We start from the raw sequence: 24123 nt of genomic DNA, 5'->3' as shown, positions 1-24123 counted from the left end.
ACCTCGATTGGTGTACACGATGGTATGCAACCACACATACCGCCATCCTTACCGAGGTCGCTGGCCGGCCGGTTCGAGCTCTCATTCGTAACCCCGGAAGCTCCCTTTTAGTCGCCTCTTACGACAGGCAGGGGATACCGTAACCCACTTCTAGTCTCAAACTGGACTACAGGGTCAATGTCAATATTACTGCGCGAAATTTCGTTCAATATCACCTACTCGTGATTCAAAATTGATAATTTGGTGAAATACTTTTTAAGCCAAATCCGAGTGATTTCAATCAAAAAGGTATTGAATATCAAGTTATACGTTGAAAACGGGTTTTAAACAACAAAAGGGAATACATTATTAAGTAATCAATTCTCATTTTCTTGTGAAAAATTAACCTGCAAATGGCGAGAACTTACTCGTAGCTCTCAATCCATTATTTAACTTCTAAAATAGAAACTCACAGTTTAATCCACATTCGCCAGAGCATGGTTGCATTAGGGGGGAATTATGATGCACCGCCACGCAATGATATGTTAATAGGAGTTATGATATTCGGGAATGCCTCCGAGGGGTGGATGATTACATTGACATTGCGTGTCTGGCAATACGCCAGTAAATTGCCTTCAGATACGTATTAGACACGTATTAATAGGTTATGTTTAAAATATAAATTAAATATTATTAATTAAATATTATTAATTATTATTAGGTCTCAAGATGTGTTAACTTGACAACTCTACCTAGTCATTAGGGTTATTACAATTATTTACTAAGTTATTTTTGTAGCTTAAGCACCTTATTCTCAGATTTTGAGCATTATTAAATACTTTGAGGCATTTATTTCTCCCTTTAATACAATTATTCCACAAAAGTTAGAGTCGATAATCTAATTAGTGTTATTAAGTTACTTTATTTAGTAAGTTCGTGCAGTTAATTCCATTTTATTCTACACCACCTTTCTATTCTGTGCGGCATTCTAACATAGTTCTAAGGTGAATCTGTGACCTTACACATTCAATAATATTCAAGTTCCATGATAATTTAGTCATAATAAAACTTAACGGAAGACTGAACGGATTTTTCTAATTACTATTACATAAATTTGTATAAGACCCCAGAATATTCCTTAAGGCCATGGCTCTACACTGACATAATTATGCGATGCATGTCTGGCGAAGAGCCAAAAACCTTTACCAGACATGTCTCCGTATATTTTTCAGTTTTATAAACGTTATTTACGCATTATGTATATAATGAATCGTATTCAATAGCGGTAATATGCTGATAGCAGTTATATCACTAGAAAACGCCTTCTGGTACAATACTGGACTGACTTTGACAGATCTGGCATGGCGCCAACGAGAAACTATGTTATTTTCATGGTTTTACGAAGTTTTTAGTCTGGATAACTGTTATTTAGGTCAATTGTCTTAAAGGTTTAAATTGTTTTAGATTGTGAAGTGAAGTAAAATTTAACATTAAATTTTATATTTATGGTGAATTGTTATTTATGGTTAATATTCGTTATATCTTTTTATATTTTTTTCTCTTCATGATTCTCTTATAATATAACTATATAGATTAATATTTGATACGGCTGCATTAATTTTGATAAGATTTATACTCCAAGCTAAATTGATTTCTTTACGTGAATATTTATTTTCGATCATTTTATTTTCATTAACCGATTTCCCAAAGGAAAAAGGTTGTTTATTCGTCGCGCGTGTATATTTTAATATGTATAATTTTCCTATATAAGAGTAAAAAGTCATACATAAAAATCTTTCTCCAATATTAATAAAAAATAAAAATGATAAAAGCGGCATTAGGAAATAAGTTGAAATGTCGACTTCATAAGGAATGATCTTCAGTAATATCTCTTGGACTGGCTCTATGGTGACATCTGCCCGCTTGGCTAAACGCCAGTTAATTTGCCAGTATAATAAAGTAAAACATCTAGTTCCAATTTATTATATGTCGATTTTTAAAAAGGAAGTCTTTTCTTATTTTTCACGGAAGATTTTTGGGGTAAAGTAAATTTAACGAATACGAGTCTTAGTATAATCGCTATCTTTGAGTAAAAATCGCATGCAATTCAGTTCAGTGGTTGTCGATATTGGATATTGAGTTTGAGCGACAAAATATTTAATATAGTTTTTTTTACGCTTTAATATCAGCCAATAAGTACACATGAAGGGTCAAAAATCCAGCTACTTTGTAGTTACAAACACTTATATATATATTTTATTTGGTTCTAATTATTTTATATCTATAACATTTCTTTAAGTATCAAATAACTGTTCCTTATCTTCAAAACAAAAATGAATGTATTTAAACTGTTTATCATATTTTACGCCCAATCCCCAACAACATGGCATTTGATTGAACAAGCAAATAAGTCTGTTATAACTCCTTCAACTCTTAATCGATTTAATCAATGAACACATTAATATTATTCCACTACCACGCCTTTACATACAAATAATTTATGACGTATCAAATTAGTATGAATAAACTATTATCATAAAACTTTACTGTCAACTGTACCAATCGTACTTACTCAATCTTACTCATTTACAATATTCTGTATAATAAATTGAAATATCTTAATGTAATGCAATTAGTTTTGCTTTATAACTGGTTTTATTCGATATAGCATACTATATGCAATCTTATTGATGATTTAAGTGGTCATTGCAGCCTATAGACATCCAGTATTGATCAATGTTTATTTAAAATGAATTGCTCCCCTAAGACTAACCTTTTTTTTTTTTTTTTTACGCGGAGAAATCCTCATGGATTCCCTTACGCCCGGGGGAGCGAAAGGGATATGTCGGACTCTTACCGACTAAAACTCCGCGGCGTTCCTCTGGACGCTCGATGCCGGGTCACGAGAAGCGTTAGCATTACATTCGCGGCCCGGCAACGTCGGCCGGCGTTGATGTTAACGCCAGCCACGTCCCGAGAGGGAGGGGCCCCTCTCACTGGTGTCCCTCATGAGATGAGCGTGCAGAACGCACGCACGACACCTCGAGCCCTAAAAGAGTTGGATTCCCCCGAATCCGCCTCGGTGGGCTCATGGGACGGGGAAAGGGCGGCCTTCACCATGAGCCGCCCTACGGCGTCCCGTGCGCCTGCGACGAAGCGGCTGGGAAGACACATCATCCTCTCTAGCCCTCTCCGCCGCTTCCTTCGCGAGCATTACTGCTTCGCAGAAGGAGCGCACCGCCTGCCACGACCTGTCACTCTCAACCATAGCACGAACTACGGTCGAGAGAGAGAGGTCGGCCCCTAATACAGAGCTGAGCGCGCTGCGCTCCGCATTCCACGCAGGGCATACCTCCAACGTATGCTGGGCCGTCTCATCGAGGCAATTGTCGCAGTGATGGCACCTGGCTGTCGGCTCCCGCCCGATCCGGCACAGATAACTCCCGAAACAGCCATGTCCCGAGAGTATCTGTGTCAGACGGAAAGACAGGACGCCGAATCGCCTACCTAACCACTGCTGAAAAATCGGACGAATTGCCTCGATAGTCCGCTGGCCGGCGGTAGGATTCGCCAGCCTGGACGTCCACATTTCGGTAGCCCTTTGACGCAGCTCAGCTCTGTGCCCCTCCAATTCCTGCCGTGCGGGCGGGCGGCCCCAGGATCGGTGTGCCTCCTCACGCCACTGACGCAGCGACGCAAGGGCTCTCGCTTCCAAATCCCAGGGCAAAGAACCCGCCAGCACGCAGGCTGCCTCACACGAGATCGTGCGATAGCCCCGTATAACCCTGATCGCCAATACCCGCTGGGCTCGCATTAGCAGAGCGACATTACGGCGATTCAGGGCATCGGCCCATACAGGGGCCCCATATAGAGCCATCGATTTCACGATGCTCGTGTAGAGACGTCGACACGACGTCTCTGGCCCGCCGAGGTTTGGCAGCAGCCTGCCCAAGGCCGCTGCCGTCCTCAGTAGCCGAGGCGCTAGGCATTCAAAGTGGGGACCGAAGTTCCACCGGCTATCCAGGACGAGCCCTAGATACCTGATCGACGGCCTCACGTCGATGCGAACTCCGGAGACGACGATATGGCAATCCCGGGGTGGCGCTTTCCGAGGGCCATGAAATATCACAGCCTCAGATTTTTCGAGCGCCACCCGCAAACCCAATCGCCGTATGCGGCCCACCACGAATGCCGTGCCGGCGGTGGCGCGGAGAGAAGCAACCCTGTGGTTCTGGCCACAAGCAGTCACCAAGGTGTCGTCCGCGTAACAAATAACGCCGACACCCGAAAGGAGAGCTCCTCTCAGTACCCAGTCGTAGCCAATGTTCCACAAGAGGGGACCCAACACTGACCCTTGTGGAACTCCGCACGACATTTCCCGCCGACACCACCGGTCTTGACCGGGGTATTCCACCGCACGCCCAAACAAGTAGTCCCCGATGATCCGTTGTAGGTAAGGAGGCACTCTGTGATAACGAAGCGCCTCCCTGATGCAACTCCAGGGGAGGGTGTTAAAAGCGTTGGCGATATCAAGAGACACCGCCAACACGACCTCACCCCGGGCGACCGCATCCTGCACTAGGGTCTTTACCTTCTGCACCGCGTCTACGGAGGATCTACCCCTGCGGAATCCGAACTGGTTCTCCGTCCCCTAAGACTAACCTAACCTAACCTAACATAACATCAACGTATAGGTACTTTTCAAATTAGAATACGCTAAACTAAAATATTTAAGTGTATAGAGTTATTAATTAAAATAAAAATCAGTTTGAGCGACGTAGCGGAGCGGTCACCATACCGGTCTGACAGCGAAAGGGTTCCGGGTTCGATCCCCGGCCAGACAGACGTCTGAATGATGAATTTGTATATCTGTTCTGGATCTGGGTGTTTGTGTATTCGTATTTGTGTGTGTGTCGAGTGTAGAAAGTTTATTAAAAGATATTTACCTGGATGTGTATGCGTGTGCGCATGTTCAGCTGGAGGCTGCATCGACGATAACGCCGACAGAGGCGTGTAACGGGACCCGTCCTCACGAGAACATCCCTCCTAGACACGAAACAATTCATTAGGATCGTAAATAATAAGTTGCAAATAGAATACGTATAAAGCTGTACTTACATGTGATAAAATAATATTATTCTATATAAATGCATAAACGTATTTATATCTTCCGTAAAGCGACCGCGTAGAAACAGGACGTGCCTTTCAAAATATTGAATAGAAAAATATGATTTTATCTGATACGTACCACTAGTTTAATTCTGTAAATACGAATAGAGCCTACAGTGTAGTGATATCTAAATACGTAATGGAAAAAGCGAAACAATACGAGAGTACCCAAAGGTTCACAGAGACTTTAATTAGATTTAACACTCTAGACAAAATAATCCCCGTCAAGGGTAACACGATGATTACTCCTTTTCGGTGTAAATCGTTTACACCCCAATTGATACTCGCGATAGGTTAATCCGAAACCGGCGTTTGTTGCGTCGGCGAAAGGGTTTATTTTTCTTTGGAATTTCTGTGTAGGTAAAGCGATGAAGGATAATGTGCGGATGAGGACCCGAGGCATGTTTACGCAGAACTTACTTCATTACCGGGTATTAATGAGGCCCGAAGCGCCCGCGGGTGCGCCTTTATTACACTCAGTATTACACGCTCCAATTTGCCGACTTTTAACCGAGATAACATCTACGCTCGTATTTAATTGTTTTAAGTTAACGCGATAAAATCTTAGTCACGATATTAAATATAAATCAGCGGGCGGCGTTGAGTAATTTATGATGAACTATTTTTACCGCGGCTTTATTTGTATGAATATGTAAGTTCAGTTAGCGCTATAAATGTAACGTTTATAAATAACATGTATGTTTTGTTGTACGTTTGTAAATATTTGCATATTTACGTATTTATTATTAGGCTTAGAATTCATGGAGCGTTTTAGTCGCCCATTCGCGTAGAATACAAGAAGGAAAATTTAGATGAAAGATAGTTGTCATTTTCATGGCTCGATTTAATTCCGTGGCCTGCGCGGTCATGTAGTTTATTGCAACGGAGAAAATTACATCAATCTCTTTTTGATTTGCTATCGTGTTCCGCCGAATTTTCGAGCGCTTTCGTAACCGTGGCAGCTATGTAACTGCGTTCAAATGCGATTTAAAATAAAAGAGCTACTCCACGTCCGCGTGCGAAGTAAGTTAAAAACGCTTCTTGAGTTCTCACTTCTACTAATACTATGACTGGACAAAAATATTAGTAAATCAAAATAATTTCTCACCTTTTCACAATTAGCAGTTGCTGTAGTTTGAGTATGACTTGTTGAAGAAATACGATACTGCATTCCTGATACAGTACAGAATCCCTCATGATGGTGGGTGGAGTATACCCCTGTAATAGTCACATCCGTGTCTTGATTCACTATAACTTCAACTTTCTGCTTCTTATCAGCCGGTATGGTTTCGTCACAATCCTTTTTAACATCTTCTTTTTTTACTTCCGACTTGACGCCGGAACTGATCACGTTTTTTGGCTTTTGTACAAAAGATTCATCACTGCAAGAGTCCGAAGTTGTATCTTCTTTATTAGATTTAGGTGATCGCTTTTCATAACTGGCGGCTAAAATAGCCGTTGCGTTGAGACTTGCCATCCGTTTTTGAACTACCATATCTTTTAGGTCCATTACGACTTCATTTCTATTACGTTTCTTTTTAGGTCCAGGAGTCCCAGTTGTCTTTTTAACTTTTGTGGGAGGTTTCTCAGAATCAGATTTTGCAGCAGTTTTGGTAACCACTTTTTTCTTTTCCACACCTTTTCCTTTTGATTCTAATTCGCTATCCTCACTAGAAGACGTTGAAGATTTGGGATCCCAGTATTTTCCTGCACTTCTAATACCTGGTACTCCACGCAAAGTCCTTTGTGGCGGACTGTCATCTGAACTTTCCGACGATTCTTTGTCCTGTTCCTTTTTATTTTCATATTCCGATTCCGACGTGCTTTCTAGTTTCTCAGTGTCCTTAGATTTGGACTCTTTCTTTTTTACAGGCACTGTTTTGGATGTACTTGGCAACACAGGCCTATCAATGGTTTTCATTAAACCTAGCTCCAAATGTGTCCTACTTTCATTCTCATACAGGCAGTGAACTTTCGCTAATGCATTCAATGAGGCCATTCTATGTTTCTTTGGTCCCGCCCACATCGAAAGAAGCTTAAGCCTTCTCTTTGTGGGCTTCTCATTGCCTAAGAGCATAGTATTATCTTTTAGATCGATAAGCGAATCCTTTGACAGCTCTTTTAATTCCTTAGACGTAGATTTCTTAGCACCATCAGTGATTTTCTTATATTTTTTGGTTTTGACTTTCCTTGTTTTTGGCGTGTCTGATGATTCTTTAAAGTCATTGTCGTCATTTGATTCTCCGACACTGTCATCTGACGAAGTATAATTAAAAGTTTTTGTATTCAATGAAAATTTAGATGTATCAAAATCTTCATCAGATAACGTACTTTTCTTTTGTTGTTTTTTGGTTTTTGTCTTTTTCTTAGTTAGAGATTTTTTTGGAGTTTCATCAGGTTTTGGTTCCGAAGGTTCTTGATCAAAAAATTTAATGGGACTAAATGGTTTTCCAGTAATGCTCGATTTACGAGCCACCATTTTATACGACTTGCTGACTATAGGCGTAGGTTCTTCAACGTCCCTTTCTTTATTTATAACACCTGGACCTTCGCTGGTTGTAGTACTTGTAGATGTTTTTTGAGATGAATTAAATTCTTCTGATCGTTTATTAGCTTTTAATTGTTTAACGACTTCTTCAATGGGACGGTGAGGAGAATATTTCTTTTTTTCGACATCGCCCTTCTTATCTATGACCGTCCCTTTAACTCTTGCTATAGGACGTACTCTACCGATATTTTTATTAATAGGATTTCTAAAATCTGTTAAAATATTTTTTGGTGAATCTACTTTTTCTGTAAAAGTATAGACATCTATTTCGGATTCTTGAGATACTAAGGTATTCGAAGCAGGTTTGTCTTTATTGCTATCATCAGGTTTAGTTTCACATTTCATTGACAAAAATCGTTCTGACACACTGAGGTTACCTTTTGAATTTTTACAACATTTAACATCTATATCTACCATTCTAGGTGATCTACTAGATGTAAAAAATTTCGGAGGCCTTTCTGTTTCGTGTTTTTGGGTCTCTGACTTATTAGATGATGAACAAGTCGTTTGAGAGATATTCGATGATGCAACGTTTGCTTCCGGTTTGGTATCACTTTTTGAATCATGTTCTTTTTTCTCTTGAGTGGCTTTTAGTCTTGTTTCGGTACAAGTTTCTGATTTATTTTCTAAAGGGGTTTGCTTTTGCTGCTCTTCAGAATCAGCTGATACATTAGGAATGACTTTTTCTTCTTTGTGTATATCTTCCTTTTCCATTTCTTGCTTGATTAAGGATGCTTTTTTCCTCTGTGTTACTGTACTACCTTTTTTAATATTTGATTTAGCTTTACAAAATTTACCTTCATTCTTCTTAATTGTATCTAAATTAATTTTGTACTTAACATCGCTATCTTTTTTCTCTTGTTTTAATTTTAATGTAGATTTAGCATTTTTTACAGGTTTCACTGCTTTTTTGGCCACGACCTTTTTCGCAGTAACAGTAGTAGTAACAGTTTTAGGCGTATCTTTTTTCTCCTTGAGTTCTTTTTTGCACTTTTTCGTAGGAGAATCGCTTCTTGTTGCAGTTGGTTTTGACGGTCCAGCTTTAACTGTCTCGGAAACGTTAACGATTTTATCATTGGGGGAATTGTCGTCATCTTTCTTGCCATCTTTCTCATCTTTTGCAGTATTCCTTTTTGGACTTTTCAATAAAGATTTTGACAAATTTTTAACTTTCTTAGAAGTTTTCTTTTTCGATTGTTTTTTAGCGGAGCTTTCTTTGAGTGTTGTTCTACCTAACGCTCCCTTCTTGGACAACGGTTTGCTAGCTTGCGAACGCATTGTCCGACAGTAGCTTGAAAATAACCGTCATTGATGGAATGATGATGTTCACGCAGTTCACAATCTGTAACAAAAGAAATATTGATTAAAATATATTTATTAATATATTCGTAGTTATAATATTATCGACGTATTCGGAATCAAATAATGATGAACACATCATGTTCATTATTTGATTCCAAATACGTCAAATTTACCCTAAATAAACATATACAGAGTAGATTATTAAAAGCTTTTATTTACTATATAGATATATAAATACCTTATTAAATATTAGTTGAATAATTTTAAATACAAAACAACTTCAACGTGTTAACTACCAAATAAATAATTTATTGGAATCTCAAAAGTAGATTCACCGTGAAATGAAACAGAAGATCGTAAAAAGTAATATCCATTGGAGGACGCACAGAGTGAAACGCGGCGAACGGGGATAGCCAAACTATTCCAATAAAAGTTTTAAACGGCCTTCATGGGCGTTTCTATGAATATTAAATATTAGTTTAACCTTGCGCGCAAAGCTTATGATATTATTTACGACTTACGCCGGTACTGTCTGCTGGAATTTGCTTCGAAGTTTATTTACACAAGTTGTTAACAAAACAGTGACTATCATAGCTTAGCTGTAAACCTAGAAATGTATACTAAAGCGGAAAATAAAAAGGCGAGCGTAAATACAACACTTGCTGAATAATTTAAGTTGATAGTTTTTTTTTATAAGATGAAAAATATTACATGAAAATTCGCCTAGCGAGTTGCATCTTGTACTGAGTTTAATACCACCATACCATACCATTACATACCATTGTGTATGTATTTACCAAACGGGATGTCTTTTATTCGTTTTTTTTTTAGCGCAAGCCCACCATATGGGTATACCCGATTTTATGTATGTATTAACATATTGTGGGATAGAGCAAAAAATAGAAACTGATATTTTCGTCACCTATGACTAATGTTATAAAAAGTAAGACAGACCTCGCACAGACAGTCTGAATCTAACAATAATACTCTTTTTAAAGGTAGCTTAAACATTTTCTTTCAAAAAAAAAATTTAACAAAAAATGCAACCGAATTCTATGACAAAGTAAAAAATAATTGAAATAAATGTTGGTTTAGTACATATTTCTGAAGTCGGCGCTCAATATATTCCGTTGAATAACGATATAAACAGCGTGTCTAATATAAAAAAAGATACCGGCCGAATTGATAACCACCTCCTTTTTGAAGTCGGTTCGGTAATACGAGTAAAATGCCTCACTCGTGAAAGATTGACCATTGTGTGAAAGTATCAGGAACTATTACAATGTAGGAACTGCTGATGTGACTTAGAATTATTACTGAGTTTGCCGGAGTTGCAATCGTTATAACGGTACCCTTAGTACAAGTTTTCAAAACAACCCATATTTTTACATGTTTTCTCAATCCAATCTTCTTTTTCGTTTACTACGATAGTATGAGTTGTCGAAAGCGCACCACTTAAAAAAAAAAAAACCCTCACATGTTGGCAAATAAGTGTCACAAAACTGTTTTTAAGGGCAGCTTAAACTTTTCTTTCAAATGAAATATGTAAGGATCTCGTTTAATATGTAAGGATCAAATTAAAATGAAATTAAACATTAACATAACCCATAAAGCATTCATATTACGAGTAAAATACCTCACTCGTGAAAGACTGACCATTGTGTGAAAGTATCAGGAACTATTACAATGTAGGAACTGCTGATGTGACGTAGAATTATTACTGAGTTTGGCGGAGTTGCGATAGTTATAACTGGTCGCAATTCAGCTGAAACAGGTGGACTTAGGAAAGTATATTCATAGACTCGAATATTAAATTAGTTTTTTGATATCTAATTTTGAAATTTTAATTTATTGAGAGCAGAGATGAGTATGTCATCATCTATACTTATATTATAAAGAGGAAAACTTTGTTTGTTTGCTTGATTGTAATGAATAGGCTCAAAAACTAATGGACCGATTTTAAAAAATCTTTCACGATTCGAAAGCTACATTATCCACGAGTAACATAGGCTATATTTTATATGAAATATATTTGATAAATAGATTTTGAGGCGGTACAAAGTTTGCCGGGTCAGTTAGTGCCTTATATAGTTATAATTAGTTACTTATATTGTTAGAGCAGTAATCGGACATTTAAAATTTATTTTTTAATTGCTTTCACATTCCAATTTAAAAAAATATATATAGTCTTAATAAAGCTTTAAAACTTAAATTAAGTATTTCAAAGTTTAAAAGATGTGGTCTCTAACTGTACGTTTAGCTAATAAGGACTGACTAGCTGTAATAAAAGAAACATTATTCTTATTAACGCAAGTTATAACATCTCATTCGAGACTTGCATTTAAACGGGAACTAGCAAACGGACTTTATTGAGAAGAAATCGGTATTAACTTACAGATTTAATTTATAAAACTGTTATTTAAAACCTTAAGAAAACGTTTACTTGCGAAGAATAAAAAAATAAATGTCTACACTTCCGCAGCACGTTTTATTTCTTTATTAAACTTAGCAAATCGAGTTACAAGGCCACGAGAAATTGCAATTAAAAATATTTACGACACTGGAACAAGCGGATAATGAGGAAGTATGATTCGCGCAAAGAGATGACTTATCTTTGTAAAGAAATTTAATAAAAGGGATGTTATCATAATAATGTTTACATTTTATACCTAATGTAGAAGTAGCAGACAAGCATGCGGTCCATCTGATGGTAAGTGACACTGTCGCCCATGGACATCTGTAACCAACCCCAGATAGGATTGCATATTCATACCTGACGTCGGCAACAGATGCCGCTACCCCTAAGGACTAAGCTGGAACGTCTCGAACAAGTAGGTCTCCTTTACCACACCCTTCAAACTAGAATCCAGCAGCGCTTAACGCTGCTGTTATTAGGCAGAAATAGGTGTGGCGGTGGTGCCGTCGAAGTTGAATCACAAAGAGTTCTAACACCTTTACTGTTTATAACGACTTTATTGTGATAGAAATAATAATCAAGGTGGTAGACTTAATGGGTTCGCTATATTCATTTGTATTTATGGATATACGTAAACCTCAAATAGGTTTTGGCCTCATAAATGCTGCTCGGATTAAAGATACCTCAGGATTAAGTTGGAATAAATTATACGGAAAAGGTACGGAGATTTTTACGGAGATCATTCCCTTAATTTAAAACATGTTTACAAAAATGCTTCAGGATAGATATTTATCATATAACGATTTATTTACACAAATAATGCCATTAGCGTATTTTTAAAGTGTGCATAAAATATTAACGTCGACAAATTACGGAATGAATAATAACGAATTATATATCTACACTATGTATTTATACACACTGTGCACTCATACACAGTTCTGTACCCTTACCACATAGATTAGTAAAGATACTTCGCCGCCTTGAAATTGTATGAAGCCGCAAATGGCTTATTATAGTAAGTTCTTTTTTTGAATTCTTGACAAATAAAAACATTTTTAGAGAACATTTATGAATAAATAACTAATACTGCGTAATTTACATGATGAATAAACAATTTATAATAATAATTTCAAATATTTTAGGGACATTTTAGCACGGAGACGTGGCAAAACTTTTATACGCAACTATTTCAATTCTCAAAACGGGGTACATTTTCTTATTAGGAGTGAGTAATCTTTACTAATCTATGCCTTACCATGAGTTTTCAAAAAATCCCACAATTGTACGTTACGTTTATTCAATCCATTATACTGTTCTGTTTGCTTAGTAGACTGAGTAAACGTAACAATAAGTAAGTGCTCAAGTCTTTTTGTCTACCTCACATGTTCGCAAAAAAAAAGAGAGACAAACCATAAAGCGCCATTTTGTCAATTTAGACTTTTAATGTTACGTTACTGACGCTATAGTTCTGATACAATCCGCTAGGGGCGCTGATTGGAAGTTGTATGGGGAAATGCGTAAACAAATACCAAAACAGTCATATTTGTCAAAACGTAAAAACTCATGGTAAGGGTACAGTAAATATAATTACATTTCTCGTTACTATTTTCCTTGTAATTTTTCTACCAATTTTACGGGTAATAAATTTTCCTACAAATATTTTACAGTAAAAGTATGTAAACGTTAGTAGATTTATGTTTTCCTTCCCGACTCAAGCACGAGCACATAGATGCGTAAACAGTTTCTTTTGTCTACGCTTGCTTATTCGTTTGTATAAATTGCGAAGAAAAAGCTGCTTTACCTCTACTAACATTAACATGCGAGCTCAGTAACATTCTACAGACTATAATTCTGTTGTATTTTAAAATTAATGCACCACAATATTTATAATCGAATGAATAATTTATTCTTGTACGTTTGCGAAGAAATTATTCTTTAACGTTCATGTTTTTTTGTTTCTGAATAAACTTTTAGTATTGTATCCTATAGATAAAAATATTTTAGAAAAAATTTAGTGGATAGACCACTTAAAGAAGATGGCGAATAATTGCTGGGTGTGGAAAATACAGGACCGGTCTAAGCGTCGTATAACAATAGACAAATGTGGGTTTGTGATAAATAAATTAACATATACACATTAAGATTGTTTAAACACTCCAAAATCATATCATGTGTCACCTAAGTTTGTATAAAAAACTTTCTACTTTTCTCCTCCAATATATTTAAAATAAATAGGCTGTGTCAGACCAATAGACATGAAAGTGATATTGAAAGATATAATAATCCAAAGCGATATAGAATATACAAAGTGTTATTCAACGAACGTATGGAGTCTCATAAACATATCCACAGTAAAATCAGTAAACAAATCAGTATAACTTAAGGCTGAATACAGGATAGCGCCATCATGATAAGCTAGCGTCTTAAGATGCTTTATTTAAGGCTCTTTCCGTAGTCAGTTCAAGTTTGTAAAACCCGCATCAAACGCTTCACCGGGAGGGTATTGATCGGGCCCCAGGGCCGACACGCAGACATTGAAGACGCATATCTGAACACTTGTCTTTTTAGGGTTCTGTAGACTAGTGGCAAAAACGGCAAGCTTATTTTTTCAAACTCTTAGTTTCTGACTATTGGATGCAAATAACGAAATTTCGAAGATAGTTTAATGTTATGAACTGCTATATAATGAGTATAATGAAATTACAAAGGAAATTAGTAATATTATTATAAAAACCCGCTTTATTAAATAAAAAAATGTGAGCCGTCACGGGACGCCTGGCAGATGTGAAACATCGACATTATTTTGTAAAAGTAATATGCAGAAAAGAACATATTGTGATAGGATTTAAATATGTCATAATGATAAAATAAAATATTACGATTTTTTCCAGATAACGATGACTATGTATTGAATAAACATTTATTTTCATTAAATACAAAAATTTACGAATTTATTTCAAATCGTGACTACTTAATTCGTTTAATCAGTGACTTCGGTAATAGTTTGTGCATGGCGACGCGTCGCCACACCGTTCACACTACTGCATATAGACTGTATATATATACCATCGTATAGCGTGGCCACGGCATGCGTCGCCACGCCAGAAATCTGTTTTACGTGCGGCTATAGATGTTTCACATCAATAAACAGAAAAGGGAACTAATGCATTTTATTTACTCCACTATGAAACCGAATATGTTAAAATACATTAAGCCGTTTAGATTGGTATGCTTGAAAAACATTACCGTCCACAGTCAAGTAAAAACATAGCACTCTGTACATTTACAAGTCTTTTAACTTACCCTGTATTTAAGAATTAAATTTGAGAGTTAGATGTATTTTATGACCCTTTGCACAACTGTGTCATGGAATTACGAAAAAATAGACACGAGATTCTATAGTAAAACAAAGTTATTTTAATGCCGATAAAATGAATGTTCACGCAGACATCGTGACTCTGTAATGTCTGGCTTGCGACACGCACTTGGCCGTTTATTAATTGTTTCGAATTGTAGCGAACAGGCAAGGTAATGTACGAAAAGTGTAATTTAAAATTATAATGGATTACCAACCAATTTCAACAGTTTAACTTAAGGTATCATATAGGTACGAGTATAAGACATTATTGATGTGAAACATCTATAGCCGCATGTAAAACCGATTTCTGGCGTGGCGACGCTATACGATGGTATATATACAGTCTATATGCACTAGTGTGTACGGTGTGGCGACGCGACGCCATGCGCAATCGAATTCAATAAATAGTCATCGTTATCTGGAAAAAAATCGTAATATTTTATTTTATCATTATGACATATTTAGTTCCTATCACAATATGTTCTTTTCTGCATATTACTTTTACAAAATAATGTCGATGTTTCACATCTGCCAGGCGTGCCGTGACGGCTCACATTTTTTTTTATTATAGACTACTAATACGTAGATAACACGACGGGAAGGAGAAGATGTTTGTTGGGAAAGTGAAAGGTAAAGTCTAGAAGAAGTTGACCAGATGGTGTAACCAGATCAAGGACATAATCAAGATGTCTTGCCGAGAATGCCTTAATCTTACAGGAGACCATGCGCATTGGCACCCAGTACAGCTGCATAATAAACTAGCAAAGCAGACACAATCTTCAACAAAAACAAGCGACAGACAAGAAGGTGACAGATAAATTTCAACTGGGTTGAATTTAAACTGTCCTCTTCCCTTTATTTCACCGGTATCAACAGTAAAGTTTAAACTCAAACAACCATTCATCAACGTAAATTAACAATTGGCAATCTTGTTACGAGTTTAAGAAGTAGAGCTTATTCGTGGAGCCGTTACATAAACCGGCAGTCACTTAATTGCGGCAAATCGTTCATTTTACCGAAGACCAAATACAGCGCTTTGCACAGCATTGGGCTCACAAAAACAAGGGAGATAATCGTTTCCCGATAGTCGTACATTTGACCTGAATTTAGTATGTTCGGTAGACCCTGCAGAAACAGTACATTTTACTATAGGTGATTTCACTGTAGGTGATTTGAAAAAAGGCGGCGAGCGAGTCTCATCGTGACTATTGTTTCCGTTCCAGACGGATCTTTCAATGGATTGTTCGCTTTCGTCTACCGAAAAAACACCGAGCGAATTTTTTGCAGCCACCGCCGAGTTTTGTTGGAATGTCTTTATTACGCCTTAATAACACGTCAAAGGAATAACCGAATCAATGTGTTATGACGTTGGACCCCACGCTGTAATCAAACGCAGCGGGTTCCGTCGAAGACAAGATTTATGAGGTTTGAATAAAGAAATCAAGTAGTATTAAAATTACAAGACTCGACGCACCTTGAGACTTCATCACGGTTATTATGTCCCCATTCATTCACCCTTTGAGCGGAGACGCGTCTTGACAATTTTTCTCTCCTTTGTAAGTGTAAGGAGGCGTGGAGAGCTGTTCACTAGATATGAATACGGGAAGGGCGCCCTCAATTCACACCACATTATATTAACCATGCCTTTTGTGGCATTGTTGTGTGGGCGTGCACTTAAATGGGAATCTCATAAGCATGGTATCTTAAGTAGAAGCTTATTGGGAATACTAACGCATATTATTTGCTTACTTTATTTTTATAACTTTAGTGAATATTGAAAAGTAAGTTAAAGGTGGATTTTATGATGCAGTTTATTTTATATTTGTTTTGCTTACGCCACTGTTGGGTACGTATCTCGTCCTACAATGAGAAAGATTAGGCTTTAATCTACCACGACGGCCGAGTGCGGATTAGTAGACTTAACCGATTTTTTTAAACACAAAAATATACACCATATTTTCTTCGTCGTAAAAGTGACGATTACCTTTTAATGATTCAAACCCTGTGTAAAAATTGGGAAGCCCATCTCCTAATATAACAATTAAACTTTTAAAATAAAACAAACAATTCCCTTCATAACATTAAAATCATATTAAACTAAATGGATCCTGGCAACTTGTCAAACAAGTTAATTAAATGTAATAAACAGATGATCCGAGTTGATCAACCGACTAAATATAAAACAATCACGCTAAGCTTTGAGTCAATAAAATTAATTAAACACCCCAATTTTGTGGGCTAAACGATGATTTATCCGTCGAAAATCTGGTTTCACACGATTACCATAATAATCTAATTAGATAAGCACAAAATTAAATAATTACTTAATAAGATCTTTATTTAAATAATTTATGCGCGAATAACATCGACGGCGAATCTGCCTTTTAGTACCGCCCACCTGCTGTTATATTTTATGTTCGCTTGAGGCTTAAGGCATATTACTTTATCTTTAATTAGTTTACAACTCTTGTAATGATTGTTGTACGGTTAACGTTGTTTTATATTATGTCAATTAATTTTGTAAGAGAAGTCCGCACCAAAATAATAATAGATATGTTTATATCCCTAAAGACTAAGTTATACCGGTCCATATAAACAGCTTACTCTTTAAACCAGAAGTATTTATAAGATTTAGTGAATAGATTTACACTTAAAAAGATTATTAACGGAATTATAATGTTTTTATGTATCTACTCTAATTTGATTATTAATAGATAACTCAATTCACGTGGAGTAGAGCTGTTTGTGGAATTTTATTAAATGGTCAGTGAGCCCATAAATATCTCTAACTTCGCGTTGATATTTCAAGTTTTCTACCAGTGAAGCGTTGATACTATTTTCAAAAATATATACCTAAACGAGCTTTTGCCCGCGGCTTCGCTCGCTTTACCAAATAATATTTTCATCCCAAATTTCAGCCCGATCCGTCCAGTGGTTTGGGCTGTGCGTTGATAGATCACTACGTCAGTCAGTCACCTTTGAGTTATATATATATATTTAGATGTAACAAATAACTACGTGAAAATACTAAGTTAGTGATGATTAATTTTCATTTAATTGGTTCACAGAAAGTGATACATATTCCACAATATTTGTATGTCATTGGTCAATAAATTAATACAGTATAGTATTTGTTACTCTATTTGAGTAGAGCTCAATTTGAATTTAATATTATATGAAATTTAAACACAGAGCACACACTACGTGCCGTAAACAAATATCATGAATTTGATACGAAACCTCAACAACAAACATACCGCCATTCGTTTCAATAACACGAAACGTTTGCAAATATGGCCAAATTTTAATACTTTATCGCTAATAAAATTTATTAAAATAAACGGGGTAAATTTATTAAGGTTGGAACCATTCCAATTTTTACGTGTATAAGTAATGATGTTGTGTTCCGGGCTCAATTTATGAAAACACATTTCAACCAAAAAATTAGTTTTACAGCATGATTTGTATTTTACGAGATTTTTATTTTTTATACTTATTATTGGTTTTATAACATATTTTGAGAAATTGCGCGGTATACACCACGGCATTTTCAGTTACGTTTTTAAGCAGGAGCTGTACACAGAAAAGATTTTTTGAAAGGGATTTTTGTCCTAAAAACAATCATAAGTTAACTAAAGAAGAGATTGAATAAATTCAATTGATCAACTTCAATTTCAATTGCTATAGAATTGAACAGCAATAATAAACTGTGAATAATTATTAGCAGTGCATTTTCGCTGTTTAAAAAGTAAGTTAATTTCACCATACACCAAAATAGCTCATCAGACAGACTACCTTAGTCAGCTCAGAATATTTTTTATCATCATATTTACATGCCTGTGCAATATGTGATATACATTTAAAGCCATAACTTTTCGAGAATTTAAACATATAAGAAATGTTGTTATTTATAAGTATAACATGCTATTTATTATACTATCTACCTACCACATAAGAAATATAAATAGTAGGAAGTATATTCTTTAGAGTAGTGTAATGTTTACATTTCATACAATTACATTTATACTATAAACCTGTTTAGCATTGTAAAATATATTGTATAATATGTGATACTTATTATATGATAAATGTGATATTCGACGCACTTTAAGTGTTTATGTTCGAAATAAATCTGTAAGGAAGCTCATTTCTCATCCAATAAGTTTTTGTCTCGAACAAGCACCACTTTCTGCGCTCAATATTATTCATAAATGGTTATAATATTATGAAATATGACTGAAGTATTAATACAAAGTGAATCAGAATACCTGTAGAGCTACATACAAACGTACAGATGCAACGACACATTTATGAATAATTTTTGAACATTAGCACATGAGTTTGGCCTCGAAAATATTTTAAGCTGAAAACTCAATGCATCAAATGAGGCCGTTACAGTGTTGCAAGACTGCTTCACTTATTGAAGCACACCTAGGGTTGTATCTTACTTTTCCCGACAAATGTTGATCACTAACCTAGCGAATATTATAGTATGTATCTACAAAACTATGTGTTTCCTTGACGTATGTATTTTTCATTACTGTAGTTATACACTCCACGTCTAATAGTATCTTTGAAGAAGTGAGGACGTTAAATTTACTTATCAAATATTAAATGGAATAAAATGTGAAATATATATGTAATATATATATTATAAAACCAAATAAATCCGACAGTATCCGATCCGATAATAATCGGAAAAGGGAAGTGATTTATCCTTTGTCACTGCCAATATTTAGACGAAATAACCGATGCTATATATGCCTGGTAGGTTAGTCATAAAATTTGTCATACACAAAAACAAACAATGAAAAACATTACCCTCCGCAGTAGGTGAGAAAAAACGTATAACTCTCAAAAATCTTTTAGAAAGCCGCCCTTTTGGATATAGGATATTGGATTAGAATGGATATAGAATGCTTAAACTTTAAGCAATTTAAATCAGAAAATTCAACTTCATATACGTTAATGGAACCGCGACCACAAAGCCAGTCTCTGTATGTCATACATATGTTTGTATGGCTACGTTTTCCCTTCAACTTTTGAACGAATTTTGTTTTAAAACTGTTTTATGATTTTGTATGATTGAAAAACTTCTTTTAGTATGGAATATAAAAATTGCTTCAAATTAAATTATTTATACAATACGAATATTTTTGTTAGTAAAATAGTATAAAATATAGATATAGAATTATATTATAAATAGCAGTGGGCAATTCAGTGTATAGCAATTAACTATTTTTGTACCTACATTGCAGAGGTTTGTTCTATGAGATTTATTAAATCAAATGTATCACACAATGCACGATATATTTATTGCTATATGAAACAAGAGATACATAGTGTGTTGAATTACGACTTTAAATATATTTTACGTGCTCTAAATATATTAAAAATATAATTGGTTATTTTTACGAAAATTGCACCATGTAGCAGCCCTAGCTCGCCTGATACAACTCGCGTGACGTATGTCCCTCCGGCCGGCGCGGCATATCGCTACAGTAATGACGTCATATCCGCCGTCGTCGATCGCCTAAACGCATCGCGTCAACTGCTGTTAAATCGGATTCTACGACCGTGTTCCAAATTCGAAATTCGTGACAGACAAATCGTCTCTTATTACCCGACTGCCAAGGAAGGGTTATGTTTTTCGCGCGTATCTTGTATGTTTGTCTTTCTTTATTTGATCCGATCTTACAAACGGCTGGATAAATTTCGACAGTTAATATGTCATTACATTCGTCTCAATGACCCGAGTGTCCTTAGATAGGTGTTAGAAAAAAAAAAATCAAAAGGGTTAATTTTTGGCGCGAAATAGTAACAAATTTAAAAAAAAAAGTTAATCGAACCTATCGAATGGGATATGAAATGAAAGTAAATTAAACGTAGATTATAAAAATATATTTCTATATATATAAAACAGCAAGATGGCTGACTGACTGACTAATTAAATGACTTTTTCATTTTTCAGAAATCAACGTACAGCCAAAATCGCTTAACTTAGAGTTCTGAAATTTTGCACATGAGTTTGCTATATAGCGTAAATAAATACTAAGAATTTTTTTTTGGAAATTCCGCCCCTAAGAGGGTAAAATAGGGAAAAACAGTTTTTTTTTAATCCTTTAATTTTGAAGCAACTACTATAAAATTTAGTATTTGGCTTTCTGGGTAGGAACAAGAACACACCTCCCCATACCCTCCCGAAAAATCAACCCCGTAGAGGGTAAAATAAGGGTTAAAAGTTCATTTGAACAACCGTCAATTTTGAAGCAAACACTATAAAATGTTGTATCAGGCTTGTTCGATAAAAATAATGAAATTCTACCCCAACGAGGTAATATAACCACCGGATAGATCTTTTATAGATCGTAAATGGTGGATATTTTTTTGCGAAATAGTAACACGTTTTAAAAAAAAATTCCAAACCTTTCAAGTAGGGTATCAAAATAAAGGAACTTAAAAGATATTACACATACATTATATAATATATACATATATAAAACATATTGAGATGACTGTCTGACTAAATGAGTAGTGCTGCTGTGATAAAGATAACGTTAAGGAAAACCGCTGTACTTTAGAGTGCTCGAAATTTACTCATAGGGTATTTATATAGCGTAAATGAGCTCTACGAGGATAAAATAGCATAATATTATTTGAAGATCTTTTGATTTTTAAGCAGATACCTTCTATAAAACTATGTATTTGCCTTTCTGGATAAAAATAATAAAACGCCTATTTCACAGTTTTTGGAAATTCGACTTTAGCTTTATAGTGCAGTCGGGTTTTTTGATTTTTTAATTAATTATTAAACTTGTTTTCGTTTCGCACTCATAAATATACACATAACTAACCGAAATAACCAAATAATATAAGTTAAAATGACTCCTACATTTTTACATACTTTTTTAACTTGCATTGTTGTCATTGTTGCGGGTCAAACATTGCAATTTAATTTAAAACTAGTTAATCCCAACCGTAAAGCTAAATATATGTTTCATTTGGATGACAATGGAGTACCTAATAGTAACATCAGTATAAAATCAATATGGCAGACAAATATTTATTTTAATGCGCTCCTATAATCATAGATTAGTAAAGATACTTCGCCGCCTTGAAATTGAATGAAGCCGCAAATGGCTTATTATAGTAAGTTCTTTTTTTGAATTCTTGAGAAATAAAAACATTTTTAGAGAAAATTTACGAATTAATAACTAAAACTGCGTAATTTACATGATAATTAAATAATTTATAATAATAATTTCAAATATTTTAGGTATATTTTAGCACGGAGACGTGGCAAATCTTTTTTACGCAACTATTTCAATTCTCAAAACTGGGTACATTTTCTTGTTAGGAGTGAGTAATCTTTACTAATCTATGCCTATAATATAAATAAAAAGTTTTCTAAGAAAACTAAAGTAGTTTAAAAATCGTATACATTTATTTTTTCGATTATCTAATTTCAGTACTTAGTAAAGAAGGTTATCAGAAATTGGTTAATTTCGCCTAAAATACGTGCAGTCCGATAACATCACCTACTAGCTGACCCGGCAAACTTTGTACCGCCTCAAAATCTATTTATCAAATAAAATCATATAAAATATAGCCTATGTTACTCGTGGATAATGTAGCTTTCGAATGGTGAAAGAATTTTAAAATTGGTCCAGTAGTTTTTGAGCCCATTCATTACAATCAAACAAACAAACAAAGTTTTCCTCTTTATAATATTAGTGTAGATAATCCAACAAGTTACAACATACCGCTTAGTTATAATTTTTTTTTACATTATTTGTATCCATTAGTTACACTTTAACCATGTAGTCAAATCTTGGAAGTCAACTTTGACTTACTTCCCGGTTACCGAAATGTTGGTAACATTACAGTTCAAATGAGAATACATTCTTTTTAAAGGACCTTATTGAACCAAGCTGTACAAATATATTAAGGTCAATTTATAGTTACAGACACAAAGCGTTTCAGATTCGTGTCGTAACAGACAAAAAATGTTCCTCTACTATACTTAACCTTGCCGCGCAGACGTGGCCCATGCTTGTCAAAGCATTGTATAAAAAACGTTAATTATAATAATTACGATCTAGGCTTACAAAATATTTTCCGAAAATCATTTTATTATTTTATTTGTGATACGTGTTTCATGAAGCTATTTTAACTCCATTATTCTGATACAAAGCGTCAAAGTTGGTGTAAAAACCGCACGAGGTAAAATTAATTAATTAAAACGCAACATAAAGTTAATTGGGACTTCTTTTATAGCAGTGTATTTTGAAATAATACCTACTGTTACGGATAGAATATTGTTATGTATATTGGAGTTTTACAAACAGAGTATTTTTGGGGATATAATTATATCGCCATCATGAAGTTGCCTACAAAATATTGAAAGTTTTACAGAACATTTGATTTTTAGGTATCTAAGAAATACCTTACGACACAGCTCAGATGCTTAGCCAGTTGCAAGAGCTAAGACTCCATCAAAACGTAGAACTGCTTCTGCATATCAATATCTTCACATTGTATGGTCATATTGTATGGCCGAAAAGACTAATTCTACTTTTCATACTGCCAGAGAAACTTAATTATGATATCTAGTTCATACTAATCATTAAGTAGACTGTACCCCTATTTACTATTACCATTAAAATACAAACATTTCAAGTAAATCCAAATACAATCTATGAAAGGATATTTACATCTCAAAATCAGATTACATTTTCCGTGTATTCAAAGTATCTACGGAATCTTCGATCAGCTATTTCCCCGCGAGCTCGGTTAAACCACGCCAATCTTCGTTTAAGCTTTGAATATTTTATATACTGAGCATTTCTCGGTTTACAAATCAATATAAGTAGCAATTACGTAATACTAGTAGCAATACACAATTTACTTTCTAACAGGAACGAAGAACCTAAACACGGCTAGTGGTATGAATTAAATAATAGAAATCGTCACGAAATAAATAATTGTTCCGCCCCCTCTATGCGATATTCTCTCTACCTCTCTCTCTATCTCTATTCTATCTCTTATGAACGAGTATGTGTGTGCGTGGGAATATAAAGATTAGAATAGCATCAAGCGCGGTGCGTTCTATAACCTATATGAACGCGTGTAAACGTTAAAATACATTTGTTATTCGTTTTTGTTTTAAAACATACGTAATATATATATTGTCTAGTTAGTGCAATGCAATTATAAAGACTAACAAACTTGGTTCCTGACGGTGGATGTTCGACCATACACACACAATTTTATAGTGTATAGAAGATGTTATTACCGACGGTGAAGGTTGCCCAAAAACCATTTTGATATACGAGAAGTCGTCCATGC

The 24123-nt window shown here is 35.3% G+C and overlaps 1 protein-coding gene across 4 annotated transcripts in view; it reads right to left on the bottom strand.

Annotated features, from left to right (window-relative positions):
* Positions 1–24123, bottom strand: part of LOC140742224 (uncharacterized) — a 368528-nt gene that overhangs the window by 283292 nt on the left and 61113 nt on the right. For all 4 annotated transcript variants that reach the window (XM_073073420.1, XM_073074917.1, XM_073075594.1 and 1 more), the window contains exons 2-3: positions 6257–9038; positions 4926–5025 (exon numbers count right to left, since the gene is read on the bottom strand). In XM_073073420.1, coding sequence (XP_072929521.1) covers positions 4926–5025; positions 6257–8974 — 2818 coding nt within the window. In that variant the 5' untranslated portion in view covers positions 8975–9038. The remainder of the gene's footprint in view (positions 1–4925; positions 5026–6256; positions 9039–24123) is intronic.

This window comes from Epargyreus clarus, unplaced genomic scaffold, assembly GCF_041222505.1.
Source record: "Epargyreus clarus isolate Ecla_fem2 unplaced genomic scaffold, WU_Ecla_fem_2.2 ptg000001l, whole genome shotgun sequence".
Lineage (NCBI taxonomy): Eukaryota > Metazoa > Arthropoda > Insecta > Lepidoptera > Hesperiidae > Epargyreus > Epargyreus clarus.
Note: the sequence above shows the minus strand (reverse complement) of the source record. Positions and strands in the feature narration are given on the sequence as shown.